At 52.0% G+C, this 17519-nt stretch overlaps 1 protein-coding gene across 5 annotated transcripts in view; it reads right to left on the bottom strand.

Annotated features, from left to right (window-relative positions):
• Window positions 1-1121: 1121 nt before the first annotated feature.
• Window positions 1122-17519, bottom strand: part of SLC26A9 (solute carrier family 26 member 9) — a 35776-nt gene continuing 19378 nt past the window's right edge. For all 5 annotated transcript variants that reach the window (XM_084978400.1, XM_084978401.1, XM_021063285.2 and 2 more), the window contains 12 exons: window positions 16881-16994; window positions 16614-16691; window positions 15950-16045; window positions 12956-13062; window positions 11601-11670; window positions 11381-11473; window positions 11131-11244; window positions 10227-10496; window positions 9145-9199; window positions 7375-7520; window positions 5080-5151; window positions 1122-3421 (listed from right to left, as the gene is read on the bottom strand). In XM_084978400.1, coding sequence (XP_084834526.1) covers window positions 3374-3421; window positions 5080-5151; window positions 7375-7520; window positions 9145-9199; window positions 10227-10496; window positions 11131-11244; window positions 11381-11473; window positions 11601-11670; window positions 12956-13062; window positions 15950-16045; window positions 16614-16691; window positions 16881-16994 — 1263 coding nt within the window. In that variant the 3' untranslated portion in view covers window positions 1122-3373. The remainder of the gene's footprint in view (window positions 3422-5079; window positions 5152-7374; window positions 7521-9144; window positions 9200-10226; window positions 10497-11130; window positions 11245-11380; window positions 11474-11600; window positions 11671-12955; window positions 13063-15949; window positions 16046-16613; window positions 16692-16880; window positions 16995-17519) is intronic.

A 17519-nucleotide genomic window follows, 5' to 3' on the forward strand; every position in this document is an offset into this window, starting at 1 on the left:
GCTACTCCCCCCAAAGACGAGCTACTCCCCCAAAGATTGTTAAAGCCATACAGTAGTTTCATAACTAAGGGTACAAATGGGTTTTAAAGATGAGAAGTCAAAGAAATGCATCTGATTTAGATGGTTCCTATGTACTGCTTAAAACTCTTCTGCAAAACCTCTTTTGGATAGCAGCTCTGAGCAGTCTTAGCTGCTGGCTTCTCCCCGGAACCATGCACACCTCTTCCTTTCTGCTCTGGGGTCTTCCATGATACCACAGCATGGGACCCCTTGGGAACTGCTCTGTGCTCATGTCCATGCAGCATGTACTTATAGAAGAGTGAATACCCAAGGGATCGCTCTTGACCAGTAGAAGATGAACTGATAGTCAAATGTTCCTCCAGCACAGTTTGGAGATGCACTTCACAGGGCTCCTGGGAAGGCGCAGAAGGGTGGAGCCCTAGTTGCCCCCCCCCCCCACCCCCGCAGTGGCTACCTCAGTAACTCCTCCCTTTTTTAATTAAAAAAAAATTTTTTTTTTGTCTTTTTGCCTTTTCTAGGGCCGCTCCCATGGCATATAGAGGTTCCCAGGCTAGGGGTCGAATCGGAGCTGTAGCCACCAGCCTACGCCAGAGCCACAGCAATGCAGGATCCGAGCAGCATCTGCAACCTACACCACAGCTCATGGCAATGCCGAATCCTTAACCCCCTGAGCAAGGCCAGGGATCGAATCTGCAACCTCATGGTTCCTATTTGGATTCATTTCCACTGAGCCATGACGGGAACTCCCTCCCTTTTTTAATTTAAAAAAATTATATATTTGGCCGTGCCCATGGTATGCAGAAATTCCCAGGCCAGGATGGTACCTGCTCCCCAGCAGCAACAGAACAAGAGTTGGCCCTGGAGACTGGTCCTGAATGTGAGGATCCCTTAGTCCAGTCTTCTTGCCCTGGCCTCTATTCTTCAGCAGGATTGTGGAGGTTTATTTACTCCCAGGAGCAGAAAACCAGAACTTACAGAGGAGCTGGCGGACTCACAGAGAAGTCTCAGCTCCCTGTTGCTTGCTCCCGGGACAGGGCAAAAACAAGGCCATCTTGGGGAAGTGACTTGTCTTGCCTCTCTGTAAAACACGTGCATTGGTGTCCATTTCAAAAATCACTTTATTAGCAAAATGAACAAAAGGAGAATGGTGTTTAAGTTAAATAAATTACACAAATATCTCAAGAGTCCCGGTCTTCCCCGAGAACCACATTATCACAGGTCAGTATCACTAAGAACATTCAAAAGTATTGAAATTCTGGATTATTTTATGACCTTGCCTTGCCCTCCTTTCCTGCCCCGGTCACATCCAGTGAGGGGTGTGTGTGAATCTGTGTTCTTTTCAAAGTATTCCCACAGTGAAGTTTTCTTCAAGGTCTCCCTCCACTCCAGCTGTTGCTCATCTTATGTCCACCGAGGGCTCCGTGAGTACTTGTATCTTTGGACATATTGCAGGACCCCTCCTTGAGCCCCAGCGCCAGGCCACTGTGAATCAGCAGTCCCCTTGAGCTCTGGGGCTGGCCTGGGGGTTAATGATCACTTCATCAAGTCCTCCAGTGTTCTAGACACTCGGTTCAAAGGGCACCTCTGGTTTAGGATGTCCCGAGGCCCTGTGACCTTTCCCCACCTCTTGGACCTGAGCTGGAGTTTGCAGGAGATGGAGCTGGGGAGGGTGTGTTTTCATTGGCTAAAGTTCTTGTCCTCTCGACATTTGGCACTTCGGGTGCTGGGCACGGTGAACCCCAGATAACATGGTCTCTTGCCTTCCAAGTTTTGAGTTCCATGGTCAGCCAGATGGAATAATGAATTCACAGAGAAGCAATGCTTGTAGGCCAAGAATCCGTTGGCTCTTCATCAGGGTTCTCCTTTAACTCTAAGAAGACTTGCTAGCTGACCAGCTCACTCAACACACAGACATACAAGGCCGGTCAAACTGAAGTGTGGAATTTGGACATTTCTGCAGGCTGGGCCAGCCCAACCTGTTGGGTGGGTATCATTAAATTGGAGGAGTTTGGGAGAAGCAGTGGGGAGAGGCCAAAAGGGTTTCAGTGCATGTCTATGGAAAATCTTCCAAACACTTGCACGTGCAACCCATTTATTTTCAAGTCAACCATGGGATTGCTCTGCTTGCTTGTGTATATGGAGAACATAGTGCTTCTTCTCATCACTCCAGAAGAAGAAGGCCTCGGGCGCTGAGTTTGTTAAGGAATCCCCGTGGAAGGAGACTCAACCTGGACCAGCTCTTCCCTGTGTTCTGCACCCAGCTGGGCTCTGCCCTTGCCTGACTGAAGGATTCCAGCCCCACACTGAGAGGGTAGAGTTAAAAATCATTGGCTTTTTGCCAGGTGAAGAGGACAAGGCAGATTTCCCGAGGGGAGGCATTTCTGAGGTCAGGGAAATGGTCAGGATGCAGGTCCAACCAGTTTGCCCTGGGTTGGCACCAGCACACCTCCTCCCCCTCCCCCCACCATGTCTCCTGTACCAAGAGGGATTCCCAAAAGCTTTTATGCAGAAAGTGGTATCTGTGGCTAGGTTGCCAGAGGAGTCTGCCAGCCCCCCACCCATCTGTCTCTTTTGTGTTCCTACCTGGTCTCAAGTGGAAGGGAGCCACCCTTGGAGGCAGGGGCAGTGATGATGTTTCAGGAGGCTGGGCCCTCTACCTTGGTGGCCTGCCCCTGGGGAGGTGGCTCTGTTGGCCACCCCCCAGGCTACGGTCTGATGTGCTAAATAACAGTGGAGGTCTCAGCAGACTTGAGATGAGGAGGAAAGAGACGCTGTCACCAAGACGGAGATTCCTGGGTTGTGGCAACTCACGGTCCCAAGCAGTACAGAGCTGCCAGGGCCAGACGTGGAGCAGCTGGTGGGGCAAGCCCCAGAGTCCTAAGCAAGTTTGTCCCTGTGTCCTGTGACAGCTTGACACCCCCTGACGCCAAGCTGTGCTGGCCCCAAGACCTCTTGGAAGCTTGTACTCCACATCAGCACATGGCTTCCTCTCTGTTCTTGGCTTGTTCTTAAAGGCTGGCAGTGGGGTGGGGGGGTCCCCATGGGCTGCCACAGGCAGGGCATGGGGGCATACGGTGTGCTGGGCAGGAGGCTTGCTCGTTGCTGGCCGGGGCCCTGAGGGTCAGCAGAACGGTGAAGAGGTGGCTCTCCCTGCTGCTGGGAATGGCTTGCTCCAGAGATGCCACGAGGGAAATAGGGGCAGGAGAGAGGACGGGGCCGAGGGTGGGGAGAGACCGGAGTCCAGATGGAGGTGCTCTCCTCTCCCCTCCACCCCCAGTGGTCCCGGGCTCAAGCTTTGTGGGAGTCCCAGGTGCCGGGTGCTCCGGAGGCAGCGCGCGAACCAGCTGGGCCCTCACAGGGCCGTCAGGGTCTCTGTGTGAAACATGCTTCCGAACATCTCCTGTGGGGCCGCAGGAAGGAGAGGGGATGGGGAGAGAGAGAGAGCGTTAGACCCGTGGGGCTCACGGTGGTCACAGTCAGCGGGTGGCCCTGCGAACCTCTGGAGAGAAAGAGGCATCCTGAGGAAGTGTGGGTGCGGATGTGTGCACATGTATGTGAACAGCGAAGAGGCAGGGCCAGTGCAAGAGATGAACTGGTACTGAGGTGACAAGAGAGGATGCTTTTTTTCCCCTTCTTTTTTTTTAACAGCTAGGGGTCCAATCGGAGCTGCAGCTGCTACCTGTGCCGCAGCTGGCAGGGACACTGCACTGGGTGAGGCCAGGGATCCAACTATGTTGGGTTCTTACCCCACGGAGCCACAATAAGAACTCCATGGAAGGCTGACTCTGAATCCCCTGCGGTGTGGTGTCTGACCTCCTCAGGCCCTTCCCTCCTTTCTCACTCCACTTTTCTTCATTAGGTAAAACGAGGGTTGTGATCAGACAAGCTCTGAAGTCCTTTCTTGCTCTGATAAGCTGTTTTGGTTCTCTCCAGGTTTGGGGAATGTGCTGGAGATTCCCTGGAGGCCCAGAAATCAGTCTGCCAAATCTTCGTTGTCCCGGCCCTATTTCATAACACCCCCCACATGCCATCAGCCCTCCCAGAGAGGTGTTCAGAGGACCATGGGGCAAACAGAAGGGGAAGAGGTAACAAAGTGAGATGTTATATCTGTTAGATGCAAAGCTAGATTCCTCTAAACCTAGTCATCTGGTTTCTTTTGATTCAGGGCATGGGGCTGGGAATCCTCTTCATGCCAGGACTGCAGGCTCTATGAGAAGTAACACTTCACATCTCCATAGTGCTTCCCCCCGCCCCCATTTTTTTCCTTTTTCTAGGGCTGCACCCATGGCATATGGAGGTTCCCAGGCTAGGGGTCCAATCAGAGCTACAGCTGCTGGCCTACACCACCGCCACAGCAACCACAGTTCTGAGCTGCGTCCGCGACCTATACCATAGCTCATGGCAATGCCGGATCCTTAGCCCACTGAGCGAGGCCAAGGATTGAACCTGCAACTTCATGGTTCCTAGTCGGATCTGTTTCCTCTGCACCACGACGGGAACTCCCATAGCTCTTAACTCTTAAATTCCTTCCACATACAGTCATATTTGTATCCCTTGAATCCATCGGATCCTACCAGAATAGAAGTTTTCCAAGGGCAGGGGTCTTTGTTTTGTTCACTGCTGTGTGCCTACCCTTGAATAGTGTGTGGCAAGTTGTGGGCACTCCATAAATACCAACTGAATTAATGAAAAAAAAAAAAAAACACCAAAGGACTCTCCCACTCATCTTGTTAGGAGATGGGACAGGTATTTCCCCCATTTCCCTTATTTTTTACAAGATAAACCCTGGGGCCGTGTGGTGTTACTTGGCTTGCCCCAAATCCCGTGGCCTGTGCGTTGGAGAGTTAAGAATAGATATGAGTTCTCCAGGACTTGGTCCAGTGACTCTCCCCTCCCCCAGGATGCCTTTCCGGGAGTGAGAAGAATTAAGATCTGCTATTAAAAGAAAGATGAGAAAGAAACGTTGTTGCCTTCAAGGTGACTGCTCTGGCTTGGAGGTGGAGGAGTCCAGCCAACACTGTGGGTTTGAGAGGCTCTTCCTCCATCAGCTCAGCTTACCTGCTCCAAGTCCCAGTAGCTGGGGCCGTCCTCCTCTGAATCGTACAAAGAGAGCTCAGGGTCCACTGGAGCCTGGACGGGGGCGGGGAGGAAGGAAAGGGGAGCAGAATGAGTGCCAGTGCCTGAATGACAGCCTGGCTCCAAGGGCAGGCTCCAGGGGAGAGGGAGAGGGGGGACCACATGTTCTTTTTTTTTTTTTTTTTTCTGTCTTTTTGTCATTTGTTGACTGCTCCCACAGCATATGGAGGTTCTCAGGCCAGGGGTCTAACTGGAGCTGTAGCCGCCAGCCTACACCAGAGCCACAGCAACTTGGGATCCGAGCCGCATCTTCAACCTACACCACAGCTCATGGCAACGCCGGATCCTTAACCCACTGAGCAAGGCCAAGGATCGAACCCGCAACCTCATGGTTCCTTGTCGGATTCACTAACCACTGGGCCACGACGGAAACTCCGGGGGACCACAGGTTCTGACACAACTCACCCTCTTGCCCCTTCCCTCGCCTCCCTCATTTGCCTCTCAAAATACAGCCCAGCTGTGCTCTTCTTCCTCACAGCAGACAGGTGTGCATCGGGGGCGGCCTCTGCAGTGGGGCTCTCAGAGGCAGGGAGGGTTACCTAGCTTATGGGGAGGACTGGCTAGCTGCCTGACCTGGGGGTCTGTTTCCCCGCCCTGGAAGTCTGTTTCCTCATCTGTAAGAGGGTACTCGAACTCACTTTGCTGGTTCTCCTTCACTGCACTGTTGAAAAGGGTGTGTGTGTGTGTGTGTGTGTAATTCGTATATGTGTATATATTCTGTAACATGTAAATGTACAATGGGTATAATATAAATTTTTAAGAATATCTACACCGTAGCGGAGTTCCCATCGTGGCTCAGGTGTTAACGAACCCAACTAAGATCTATGAGGATGGGGGTTCAATCCCGGCCTTGCTCAGTGGGTTAAGGATCCGGCATTGCTGTGGCTCTGGCGTAGATTGGCGGCAACAGCTCCAATTAGACCCCTAGCCTGAGAGCCTCCATATGCCACAAGTGTGGCCCTAAAAAGCAAAAAAAAAAAAAAAAAAATCTACACTGTAGTAACTGGACATTATTTGTGCAATAACGGATGCTGAGGATTCTTCCAGAATCTCCCTCTTTGCTCTGGCGACGAGGTGCATGTGGCCAGAAAGGCCTTTGCTCTCACACAGTTTCTCTCTGTGTGCCATGGGCTGGCGCCAGGCCCCGTGTTTCCTTGGGCAGGCTTTCAGCACTTAGAACAGATGGCTTCACCTTTATCAGTCTCTTAAAGCAAAGAGCAAGTGGTTGCCCTGGGGCCAGAAAAGACTTTCTGAGGACCCACAGAGGGCAGAAGAGTTTTTTTGTTTTTTCGTTATTGTTTTTTGTTATTTTATTTTTTTATCATGGGCACAGCACAGAGTCTTGGGAGGTCAAGGGCAGCATGAGCTGGGAGGGCAATCTTGGAGGTGGGGTTGGCTGGGGAGGCCTGGGCAAGGACTCCAGCAGGATGGGATTTTTCTACCTCCCGGGCTTTCTGGAGTGTTATTTGTAGACAGTGTTATTTGTAGCTCATTTGCATACCGCTTACTGAGCTAGGAAATTAAATGTCAAGAAGCTGAGACAAAACCCTGAGCCATACTCTTCATCCATCACCAGTCTGAAATCTCTAAGCTCTGCTAAATTAAAACGGGCAGGCTTACTCCCCTCCCTTCTCCAAGGCTTCTTCTAGAAAGAGGGAAGGAGCAGGAGAGGGTCGGCTGTGCCAGAATTCTGGGCATAACCTACTACGCTTTGGGTGTTTGTGTGATCTGGAAATTAATGTTGGTAAAGAATTTTATAATACAAAACTCTTGAAAGGGACATAAAAAATATGATCAGATGATCCTAAAGTCAAAATAAAAGAAAAATCCTGTGAGTTAGGTAATATTACCTTGGGGTAGCCATTCCACAGATAAGAAAACAGCTTCAGAAACATTTATCTTTTCGCTTTTTTGGTCTGCACCTTTGGCATTTGGAAGCTCCCAGGTCCAATCAGAGGTGCTGCTGCCAGCCTATGCCACAGCCCCAGCAAGGCAGGATCTGAGCTGTGTCTGCGACATACACCACAGCTCATAGCAACACCGGATCCTTCACCCACTGAGCAAGGCCGGGGATCAAACCCGCATCCTCATGGATCGTAGTTGAGGATTGACGGGAACTCCCAGAAAAGTTAAACGACAGAATTGGTGTTGGAACCCAAACCGTCCTGCTATTTCAGTGCCCTGGGGCCCAGGGTTCTCTAAGCACAGACATCTTACCCCTCGGAAAGCATGTCCTGGGGCCACTTCCTGGGCCTTTGCCTGGGCAAAGAGGACAGCATCGTGTATGCTGGGAAAGACGTGATCGCGCTCTAGACACCCATCTTCAAAGACGCCTCCGTGGCTAATGTCATTGTACACCTGGGCTGGAAAGAGGGAAAGAGCACCTTCAAAAGGTAACCCCGTTGTGGACTGGAGCTGGGGGCAGGGGAAGATGGTGAGAGGGAAGGGGAGAGCAGGCTTTGCAGTATCAGTTCTGGACAGCAGGGGGCAACTCGAGCTCGAGGATGCTGAACATTCAACCCAGGGCAGAAGGAAGCAATTGGATTCAGGGAGTTGGTAGTTTGCGGTGATTCCAGAGGGAAAGGCTAAACGATCTGGGGGGTGGTGTCCAGTGAGGGGTGGGGGGGAGAGCCTCTGCTCTAACTCCAGAGCACACACAGAGCAGGTCACTGCCGGTACAGACGCTCACCCTGAGCGGAGCTGCAGCTGCCTAGGCCTGCTGGCAGTCGCTGACCTCAGAGGGAATCAGGGTGTGTGTGGGCCCCTTCCCATTCCCTTGTGTGTCTGTGTGCACCTGCTGTGTGTCCACATCCCTGCACTCTGTATACATGCTAACAAGGCGAAGGTCCACTGCCACTTGGCATGTCCTTGAGGCTGTGTATGTGTGCCCCTTGGAGGCTGTGTGCCTATAAAATTGTGTGTCTGAATCTTCCCCAGATAGTTATGGTATATCTAACTATACTGTAGAGAAGATACCCAAATTCATCTGGTCCACCCCCTCATTTTATGAAGGTGGCAACTGATCCCTAGATAGATGAAGTGACCTGACCAAGGAGATATGTGGCAAGTTACTGGTGGGGCAAATTAGAATCCTAGTTGCCATACCCGTGACATGTGGAAATTCCCAGGCCAGGGATGGAAGCTATACCACAGCAGTGACAACACTGGATCCTTAACCCACTGAGCCACCAGGGAACTCCCCTAGCTGTCCTTTTTTTTTTTTTTGTCTTTTTGTCTTTTTGCCTTTTCTAGGGCTGCTCCTACGGCATATGGAGGTTCCCAGGCTAGGGGGCGAATCAGAGCTGTAGCCGCCAGCCTACACCACAGCCACAACAACGCCAGATCTGAGCCGCGTCTGCAACCTACACCACAGCTCATGGCAACGCTGGATCCTTAACACACTAAGCAAGGCCAGGGATCGAACCTGCAAGCTCATGGTTCCTAGTCGGATTCGTTAACCACTGAGCCATGACGGGAACTCCCTTTCTTTCTTTTTTTTTGATATTTTTTGTCTTTTTAGGGCCACACTCATGGCATATGGAGGTTCCCAGGCTAGGGGTCCAATCGGAGCTGAAGCCACTGGTCTATGCCACAGCCATAGCCACATCAACTCCAGATCCAAGCTGCATCTGCCACCTACATGCAGCTCATGACAGATCCTTAATCCACTGAGCAAAGCCAGAGATCGAACCCATGTCTTCATGGATGCTAGTCGAGTTTGCTAACCACTGAGCCACCACGGGAGCGCCATCATTGTCCTTAACTCCACAATCCCCACTCTGTTTTTGAGACCCCTAGGATGTTTATATACTCTAGCTGTGGTCCCTTCTGACTCGTGCCTGAAGCTCTTACAAGCAGGCAGTAGTTTGGGAGAACGTTTGGGTGTTCTCATTTCCACCCCCCTGGCTATTCAGCATCCCCCCCCACCTGTTCCTACCCTACTCCCTCACCAGCCTCCTGGTCTCCTAACCATCCGCCTTCTCTTACCATGAATGTTCACCAAGAAGACCTGCACACCAATCTTCCTGTAAGTGGAGCTCAGCTGGGGGGTGGGGAGGGGGGTGGGGTAGGGAGACAAAAGGAAAAGAATGTTCTGAGTGGATCTCAAAAGTAATTCACAAAATGCACTTCAGAGGGGAAGCCAAACAAATAAGCAGCCCTGAGAGCCCTGGCAGCCAAAGATAAAAATAGCAGCAAAGCACACCACTTCTCCCTGGAGTGTTGGCGGATTGCTCCTCTGGAAAGCGGGGAGGACATGGGGCTTTGCCAACCAGGCAGCCACTTAAAGTCCCCGAGGCCCCTTCGTATGGGGCCAGATCTTTTCTTTCTGTAGCTGAGAGTCCCAGACTCCATCTCTCCCGTGAATGTGTGGCTTCAGGCAGATCATGCAGAGGAAGACTGAGGCCCGGAGAGGCCAGGGCTTTCCCTGAATGGACCCCAGGTCCAGGCTAGGGAAGCCAGCTGAGCCCACAGCTGGGGATGGAGCCTCTGTGCACCTGGCTGATGATGACAACATCAGCCTGTGTGCCCTCTGGACCGGCTGGTTTCCCTGAGCTGCCTCTCTATGGCCCAGCTCTGAGGTTTGCTGACTCCTTGCCATTGGAAATGGCTGCTGAGAAGACATCAGATGGATACATTTACTCAAGGTGTTCAGTGAGCTGCCTGTTTGGCGTAAGGATGTGGGGCACTGATGTTATTTCTTCTCCTTTCCTCGGTTGGCCAGAACCAGCGGATGCTAGTGTCTGGGTGAATGTAGGAAGGAGCAACAGATCATGCATCAGGACCCAGTTGAACTCTCCCCAGGGGTGGGTTCCTGGCAGCCCGAGAGGGAACTTGGGTGCTAGGACAGGTGACCCAGCAGAGCCTGGCTCTGGTACTCCTTCCCAGGCACTCATCGTTTTGGACTGCCTGGGCCTGCTCTGCAGTGGCATCTGGGGAAAAGGATCCTAGGAGCTGTTAGCCTCCTCGCTGAGCTTCCTGGCTCGGCTGGTGGAAATGAGGGCTGGTGGAAGAGCAGGGAGGACCGTGTGGGGGAGAAGAGCTGGCATCCCTCTGCCCGAGGGCCTCACCTTGGCCAGAGCTTTGATTCCCATCAGGTCCACAAAGCTGATGCCACTCATGTCCAGGATGAGGGTGTGGAAAGTGACAAAGGGTGGGACGCTGGCCAGCATGTCCCTGGGCTCAGCGGAGGCCAGGGGCTCACAAGGGACAGCTGTGGAGCTGTCAGGGCTGAGGGTGATGTAGGACACGCTGGCGCCATTGGCAGGCGTCTGGTTGTTGTTGGGGTCGGTTGGGGAGGCATTCTCAAAGTCCTGCTGCAGCTCCTGCAGGGAGACAGTCTGGAGGGTGGGAGAGGGAGGGCAGAGTCAGGAATCATCAAACTCCATCACAGCAGCAAGGAACGTGCAAGTGGAGGTGAGTAACTCAATCTGATGGTCGTGAATACAAGCCACGAAGAGCCCACAGACCTGGTGTCTCCCCACACCCCTTCTTTAGGCAGGGCCTGCATGTCTGATCTCCCACAACCCATTGCAATTTGCAGGAACCATCCAAGAGAGGCCCTGAAGCCTCAGCCCCTTCTGCTCTGTGAGGAAGCCCTTTTGGGAACAATTGAGGTCATTTTCGCATTTATCTGTGTCTGCCTTCTTGTCCCCGGGATTCCCACGCCCACCTCCACCTTGCTAATGCTAGGTTGGCTGGGTACCCTGAAAATTCATTGCTCCTCCCTATCTGGGGTTGTTCCATGGGTATGTCTTAGCCAGAAAATGAAGAGGTGCCATGGGAGTTCAGTGATTACCCCAGGAGCTGGCCGCTCCTCACCCAAGGAGAAGATGCCCACCAGGCAAGGCCACCAGGCAATGGCTGCAGAGACCTGATGTCTTTGCCTTCAAGGGTACTGGGAGGTGGGGCACCGAGTGGCAAGACCAGAGAGGGCCAGGGAGAGGGCGTGGGCTCTTTCTAGCCTCACTTCACCTTGGTTTTCATAAATAGAGACTTCCTCTGTTGCGTGGGCATCGTTCTCCTCTTCTCCTGCTTCTTAAGGTATTTCTGCTTGGCCAGCAGTACTTTCTGCGGGTCCACACCTGTCTGCAGGGAGAGAGCCCAGAGTAGTCTTGATTCCACCCTCTTTGGAGGTGGCCTGTTCTCAACTCCCAGCTCCCTTTAATGCATCATCTGGCGTGCTCTGTCCAGCCCCTCTGGTCACCCGAGGACTGAGCCTTACCTTGGCAATGACCTTTTGCCTGAAGATCTCTGAGTTGGCAAAATAGAGAGGGGAGCAGTAAGTGACAATCTTAATCCCCTGGATTTCTTGGACCTGTGAGACAGGGACACTCAGCTCAGGTAATAGCAATATCATTATTGGCTTTTTTGCTTTTTTAAAAAACTTCTTATTTGGGGTGGGGATAGGACAAAAGAAGAGATTATAAGCTTGGATTACCCACCCTATTATAGGTCTTGGGATTCACATAGATGTCAGTGTCCATGACTTGAGCCAAAGCATAGCCATTTCGACTGGATGAAGAAGAAAAAGAAAAACAGAAGAGAATGCTCTTAGTGGATGTTTCTGGAAGGATTCTGGGGCTGGGGACTGGGCAGAGGCAGAGCAATTCCCTTCCTCACTCTAGGCCTGTTATGTTTGTCTTTCTGCACTGAAGACCCATGCCTGGTGGCCTGTGGCTGGGCTATAATTAGAGAGATGACAGGTAGCTCCAGAGTTAGCTCCCAGACTGGGGCTCACTGGGGAGAAAGAGTGCGGGTACACACAGCGACCAGAGTAAGTGGCCCTGAAGTTACCACGTGGTTCTGCATTCTCAAGAAGAGAAAACAGGGCTTCCCTAACATGTGGCATCCTTCCTGCCTTGCCCTGAACATCTGGTCTGCTCTATTTGATTTTTTTTTTTTTTTGGTCTTTTTAGGGCTGCACCCACGGCATATATAAGTTCCCAGGCTAGGGTTGAAGTGGAGCTGTAGCCACGGGCCTACACCACAGCCATAGCCACAGCAACTCGGGATCTGAGCCACATCTGTGACCTACACCACAGCTTACAGCAATGCTGGATCCTTAACCCACTGAGCGAGGCCAGGGACTGAACCTGCAGGGACTGAACCTGCATCCTAATGGATCCTAGTCAGGTTCGTCAACTGCTGAGCCACAAAGGGAACTCCTCTACTTGATTTTTTTTTTTTTTTTTTTTTTTTTGTATTTTCTAGGGCCGCACCCGGGGCATATGGAGGTCCCTAGGCTAGGGGTTGAATCGGACCTGGAGCCACTGGCCTACGCCAGAGCCACAGCAATGCCAGATTCGAGCTGCATCTGCAACCTACACCACAGCTCACAGCAATGCCAGATCGTTAACCCACTGAGCAAGGCCAGGGACCGAACCTGCCCCCTCATCGTTCCTAGTCAGATTCGTTAACCACTGAGCCACGGTGGGAAATCCTAAGTGTTTTCATAGGAAGGAGATATCTATTCTCTGCCCTTGTATTCCTCTGGGGTGAGGACCCATTCTGTCTGAGGTCTGGCAGTACCCTTGGAAGGACACTAAGCTCACCCACCTGCTCATCCTCTACTTTTTCTGAGCCCCCAGCCCTTCAGGACCATGACAGCCTGGGTATTTAGCATACAGGAAGTCAGCTCAGCCTGTGATGACAGTCCTGGCTGGGCTGGGCTCTCCTCGGGCCTGGCAGCACCTCCAGAAGGCACAGCAGGCTGGGCCAGGCCTCGGCAGGGGAGCCCTTGGCAGACGGGCCCAGGGGCATCCGCTGCTGTGCCTTGGGGGGAGGGGCTGTTACTTACAACTGGGTCTGGAAGACCACCACCAGGACGGAGAAGGCGACTCCCACCGCCACACCATACGGCAGACTCAGGAAGAAGGCGGAGAGGAAGCTCACCACCCAGATGCACTGTGAGGAGAGAGATGTCAAAACAGGCTTGGGAGGAGTTCCCGCTGTGGCACAAGGGGATTGGCAGTGTCTCTGGAGCCCAGCACAGTGGGTTAAGGATCGGGCTGCAGCTGTGGCTCGGCTCTGATCCCTGGCCCCGGAAACTCTCTATGTTGCTGGGGTGGCCGAAAACCAAGCAAGCCTGGGGAGAAAACTACCCTATTGGGAATTTTCCTGGATCAGCTAAGGCCACTCCCTGCTAGCACAACCCCAGGCCCGCCCTGCCCTTTTCACAGCATTTCCGCACCGTTTTACATTATTTATGCTTTGGTTACACTTGCCCAGTTCCCTTGGGTTGAGTGTGACTGCCTGATCATGGCTAGTTGTCAGCAGACAATCCCGGCACCCTCAGGGAGGCAGCGTGGCGGAGTGACAGGAGTGTGAGAACTGGGTCAGATATGCAGGGGTTCTGTTTCATTCTCCTGTTTACTAGCAATGTGAGCCTCAGTTAGTTAATCCACAAAGGGGGAATGATAATACATCAGCTTCATGACAGCATCAGAGAGTTAGGAAGATAAGGTCCCAGCCTAGTGATGGGTGCTTAGTGGGTGCTCAATAAATGTGAGTCCCCTTCCTCCACCCAACAGTAAACTGAGTATCTGAGTTTACTGAGTACATGAATACCTGCTTATCTACACTTCCTGACCTGGGTGGGGGCAGGATTGGATGCAGTTTTTTTTCTTTTTTGGCCACACCGTGACATATGGAAGTTCCTGGGCCAGGGCTTGAATCCTACACTGTACCTGTGGCAATGCCAGATCCTTCAACTTGCTGTGCTGGGCTGAGGATGGAAACTGTACCCTCTCAGTGACCTGAGCCCTTGCAGTTTTTTAGGGCCACACCTGTGGCATATGGAAGTTCCCAGGCTAGGGGTCAAATCGGAGCTACAGCTGGCAGCCTACACCACAGCTATAGCAATGCAGGACCTGAGCCACATCTGCGACCTACACCACAGCTCATGGCAATGCCAGATCCTTAACCCACTGAAGGAGGCCAAGGATCAAACCCACACCCTCATGGATGCTAGTTGGATTTGTTTCTGCTTCCCCACAATGGGAACTCCCTGCGGTTGGATTCTTAACTCCCTGCCCCACAGCAGGAACTCCTGGATGCAGTTTTGATAGTTGTCTCCTATGATACTTGAGAGTCCCCCGAGTTCTTCCTTTTTTTTTGGCCACGGCATATGGAAGTTCCTGGGCCAGGGATCGAACCCACACCACAGTAGCAACCCAAGCCACTGCAGTGACAACATCAGATTCTGCACCACGTGGGAACTTCCTCTAAAGGAAATAAATCTGCCCACATTCCTGTAGGGAATTGTGAAGATCAGATGCAAACCCCAAACACTATGTGAATATCAGGGACTACTGTTGCAGTGGGGAGATTGCTGAGATGTGGTAAGATCTTTGGGGGTGGGAATTGGGACATTATTTTTCTTTCTTTCTTTCTTTTTTTTTTTTTTTGTGTGCCTTTTCTAGGGCCGCACCCGTGGCATATGGAACTTCCCAGGCTAGGGGTTGAATTGGAGCTGTAGCCGCTGGCCTACACCACAGCCACAGTAATGCCAGATCCTACACCACAGCTCATGGCAACACCGCATCATTAACCCACTGAGCAGGGCCAGGGATCAAACCCGCAACCTCATGGTTCCTAGTCGGATTCGTTGACCACTGTGGGACTCCAAGGAACATTATTTTTCTTACTGCCTTCATCACTCATTCACTGTGGGACCCCAAATGAACCATTCACTTCTTTGGCTTTAAGGACTTCCTTCCCGTACCATGCAGGCGCGCCTCCTCTCCTGTGAGACGGAACAGCCCAGAGGTTTGGAGTCTAACTAAGACTTGGAGTTCCAGTCCCGACTACCACTTATTACTTCTGTGGCCTTTGATGAGTTACTTAACCTTTCTCTGAGCCTTGGTTTCATCATTTTGAAAAGAGGTTAGTAAAGCCTCTCTCCCAGCTTATGATGGGGCTTAAATGGGGATGATACATTGCAGCCTCATTTCTGCTGCCCAGCGGAAGATACACTGGGGATGTGATTAATCAAAACAATAAGTCATGTTTGCTGAGTGCTTATGGCTACAGGGTGCTTTCCTAGTATGATCACGCTTAATCCTCAGAATCAGTATGTGACACAGCCATGACTCATTCTCATTACAAATGAAGAAATAGAGCTCCAGAGAAGTCTGCTAACCTGGCTGGCTGCCGGCTTTATGTTCCAGATTTTAAAATTTTTTTATTTTTGTCTTTTTTAGGGCCACACCCATGGCATATGGAAGTTCCTAGGCTAGGGGTTGAATCAGAGCTGAGGCTAGTGGCCTACGCCACAGCTACAGCCATGGCAACTTGGGATCCGAGCTGGATCTGTGACCTACTCCACAGCTCATGGCAACGCTGGATCCATAACCCACTAAGCAAGACCAGGGATCGAACCTGTGTCCGCATGGATATTAGTCGGGTTCATTACTGCCGAGCCATGACTTTTTAAAAAAATGATTTCATTTTGCTTTCCTTGGAACTATAAATCATAAAAATAACAACAGCTATGTTTTATTGAACACAGGTACATGTTTAGACCATGTGTTCCTTGCTCGTATTATCTCATTTCACAGATGAGGAAGCCAAGACTCAGAGAAGTTAAGGGACTTGCTATTGGTATAGAGTCAGTGAATGGTTGAGTTAGGATTTGAACATAAGATGTCTCACTCCAAGACCTGAGCTCTTAGCCCTCAGCTATGCTAAATAGGGAGCAGCCGACCAGAGGGATTGTTGATAGCAGAACGGGCTGTGGGGTTGGAGGAGGCGGCAGGGGCATGATGGGTACCGAGAGGCCACAGATACCTACACAGTCCAGCTTGCTTTTCCTCCACAGGTAGTAGGGGTCGGTAAGTTGCTTGAGGGAGTTCTTGAGGTTGACAGCAATCAGGGCTCCTAGCACAGACTGGGGAAGCAGAACATTGTTCCTTGTCACCTGAGTGTCCCCTTCTTCCTGTCCTTCCTACAAACACCTGACCACCCTGGAGCCTGGCAGGACAGAGTTGCAGTTCTAGAACTTTCTGGCTGATAGAACCCCCAGATCTTTGCCCTCAATCTTAGGGCTGGAGAGTGCAGATGATAGCGCCACAGGGCCCATCGTGGCCCTGTCTTTGCCCTTCCCTTCTTCCCTCATCCCCAAACGGCCCGTGCCGAGAGCCCTCCTATGGGTGCCCACAGGCACTCGTCAACACTGACTGGGGCCTGGACTTTGACGTCTGAAGGCTGGAGTTTGAGACCAGCTCTGCCCTTGCGAGCCTTGTCGTCACAGCCAGATCACCTAGATGCTCTCAGCCTCAGTTTCTCTCACCTGTAAAATGGGGAGAGGAAAACCTGCATTGACTACCTTACAGGTTGTGATTGGGACAAAGTGTGACAAGGACGGCACTTGGTAATCTGTAAAGTGCCACACAGCTCTTAGGGCCTGCTCTTACTGGAGTCTCTCCCTGGCCTCTACTCTCATGCTGTGCTCTTACCTTGGGGAGAGGGTAGAGGTAGGACCCCAGGACCAGCATCGTGATCATCACCACCAGGGACACGCACAGGCTTGACACCTGTTCAGAGAAAGAGTTGGAAACAGGGTAGAGGTGGGAACTTCTTGTTCTTGATTTCTTGCCAGTAGATGCCTTGGGTCAAGTAGAGGAGAGAGGAAGGCTGGAGAGGCAGCTAGCCTGGCTTTTCCAGAGCAACTCTTCCACTACTTTTCATCCCCTCCCCTCTCAAACCTCTGGTCCAGCACTCACCTGCGATTTTCCTCCAGCTCCATCCACAGCCAGAGTGACAGAGAGAGCACAGCAAATGACATGGATTTTAAAGAAGGAGCCGAAGAAGTTGCTGCAGCCCAGGGCGATCATCTCCTGTGGGTACCGGGGACAAGATTGGAAGCTGGGGGTGGGGGTGGGGCACAGGGTACAGACCAGACATCATCGTCATCCCCGCAAGCTGGATCTTGAACGTGAGAGTGATCCTACTGCTATAAAGCCCGGGAAATCCCGGAGTTCCCGTCACGGCGCAGTGGTTAACGAATCCGACCAGGAACCATGAGGTTTTGGGTTCAATCCCTGGCTTTGCTCAGTGGGTTAAGGATCTGGCGTTGCTGTGATCTGTGGTGTAGGTCACAGATGTGGCTCGGAGCCCAGGTTGCTGTGGCTATGGTGTAGGCCGGTGGCTACAGCTCCGATTAGACCCCTTACCTGGGAACCTCCATATGCTGTGGGAGTGGCTCAAGAAAAAGGCAAAAAGACAAAAAAACCAAAAACCAAAAAAACCATCTAACCCCCATAAAACTGAAGTCAGCCTGTTGGCAATTGCGTCCCCCTCCCCACTGGCAGGCAGCCTTCTTCCTCCCTCTCCCAGAGAGCCCCACGGTGCCTCTTGCCAGG

This window comes from Sus scrofa, chromosome 9 (assembly GCF_054392235.1).
Source record: "Sus scrofa isolate SSC_HxYL_T2T_F1_AM1 chromosome 9, Sscrofa_HxYL_maternal_Yorkshire_Landrace_v2.0, whole genome shotgun sequence".
NCBI lineage: Eukaryota > Metazoa > Chordata > Mammalia > Artiodactyla > Suidae > Sus > Sus scrofa.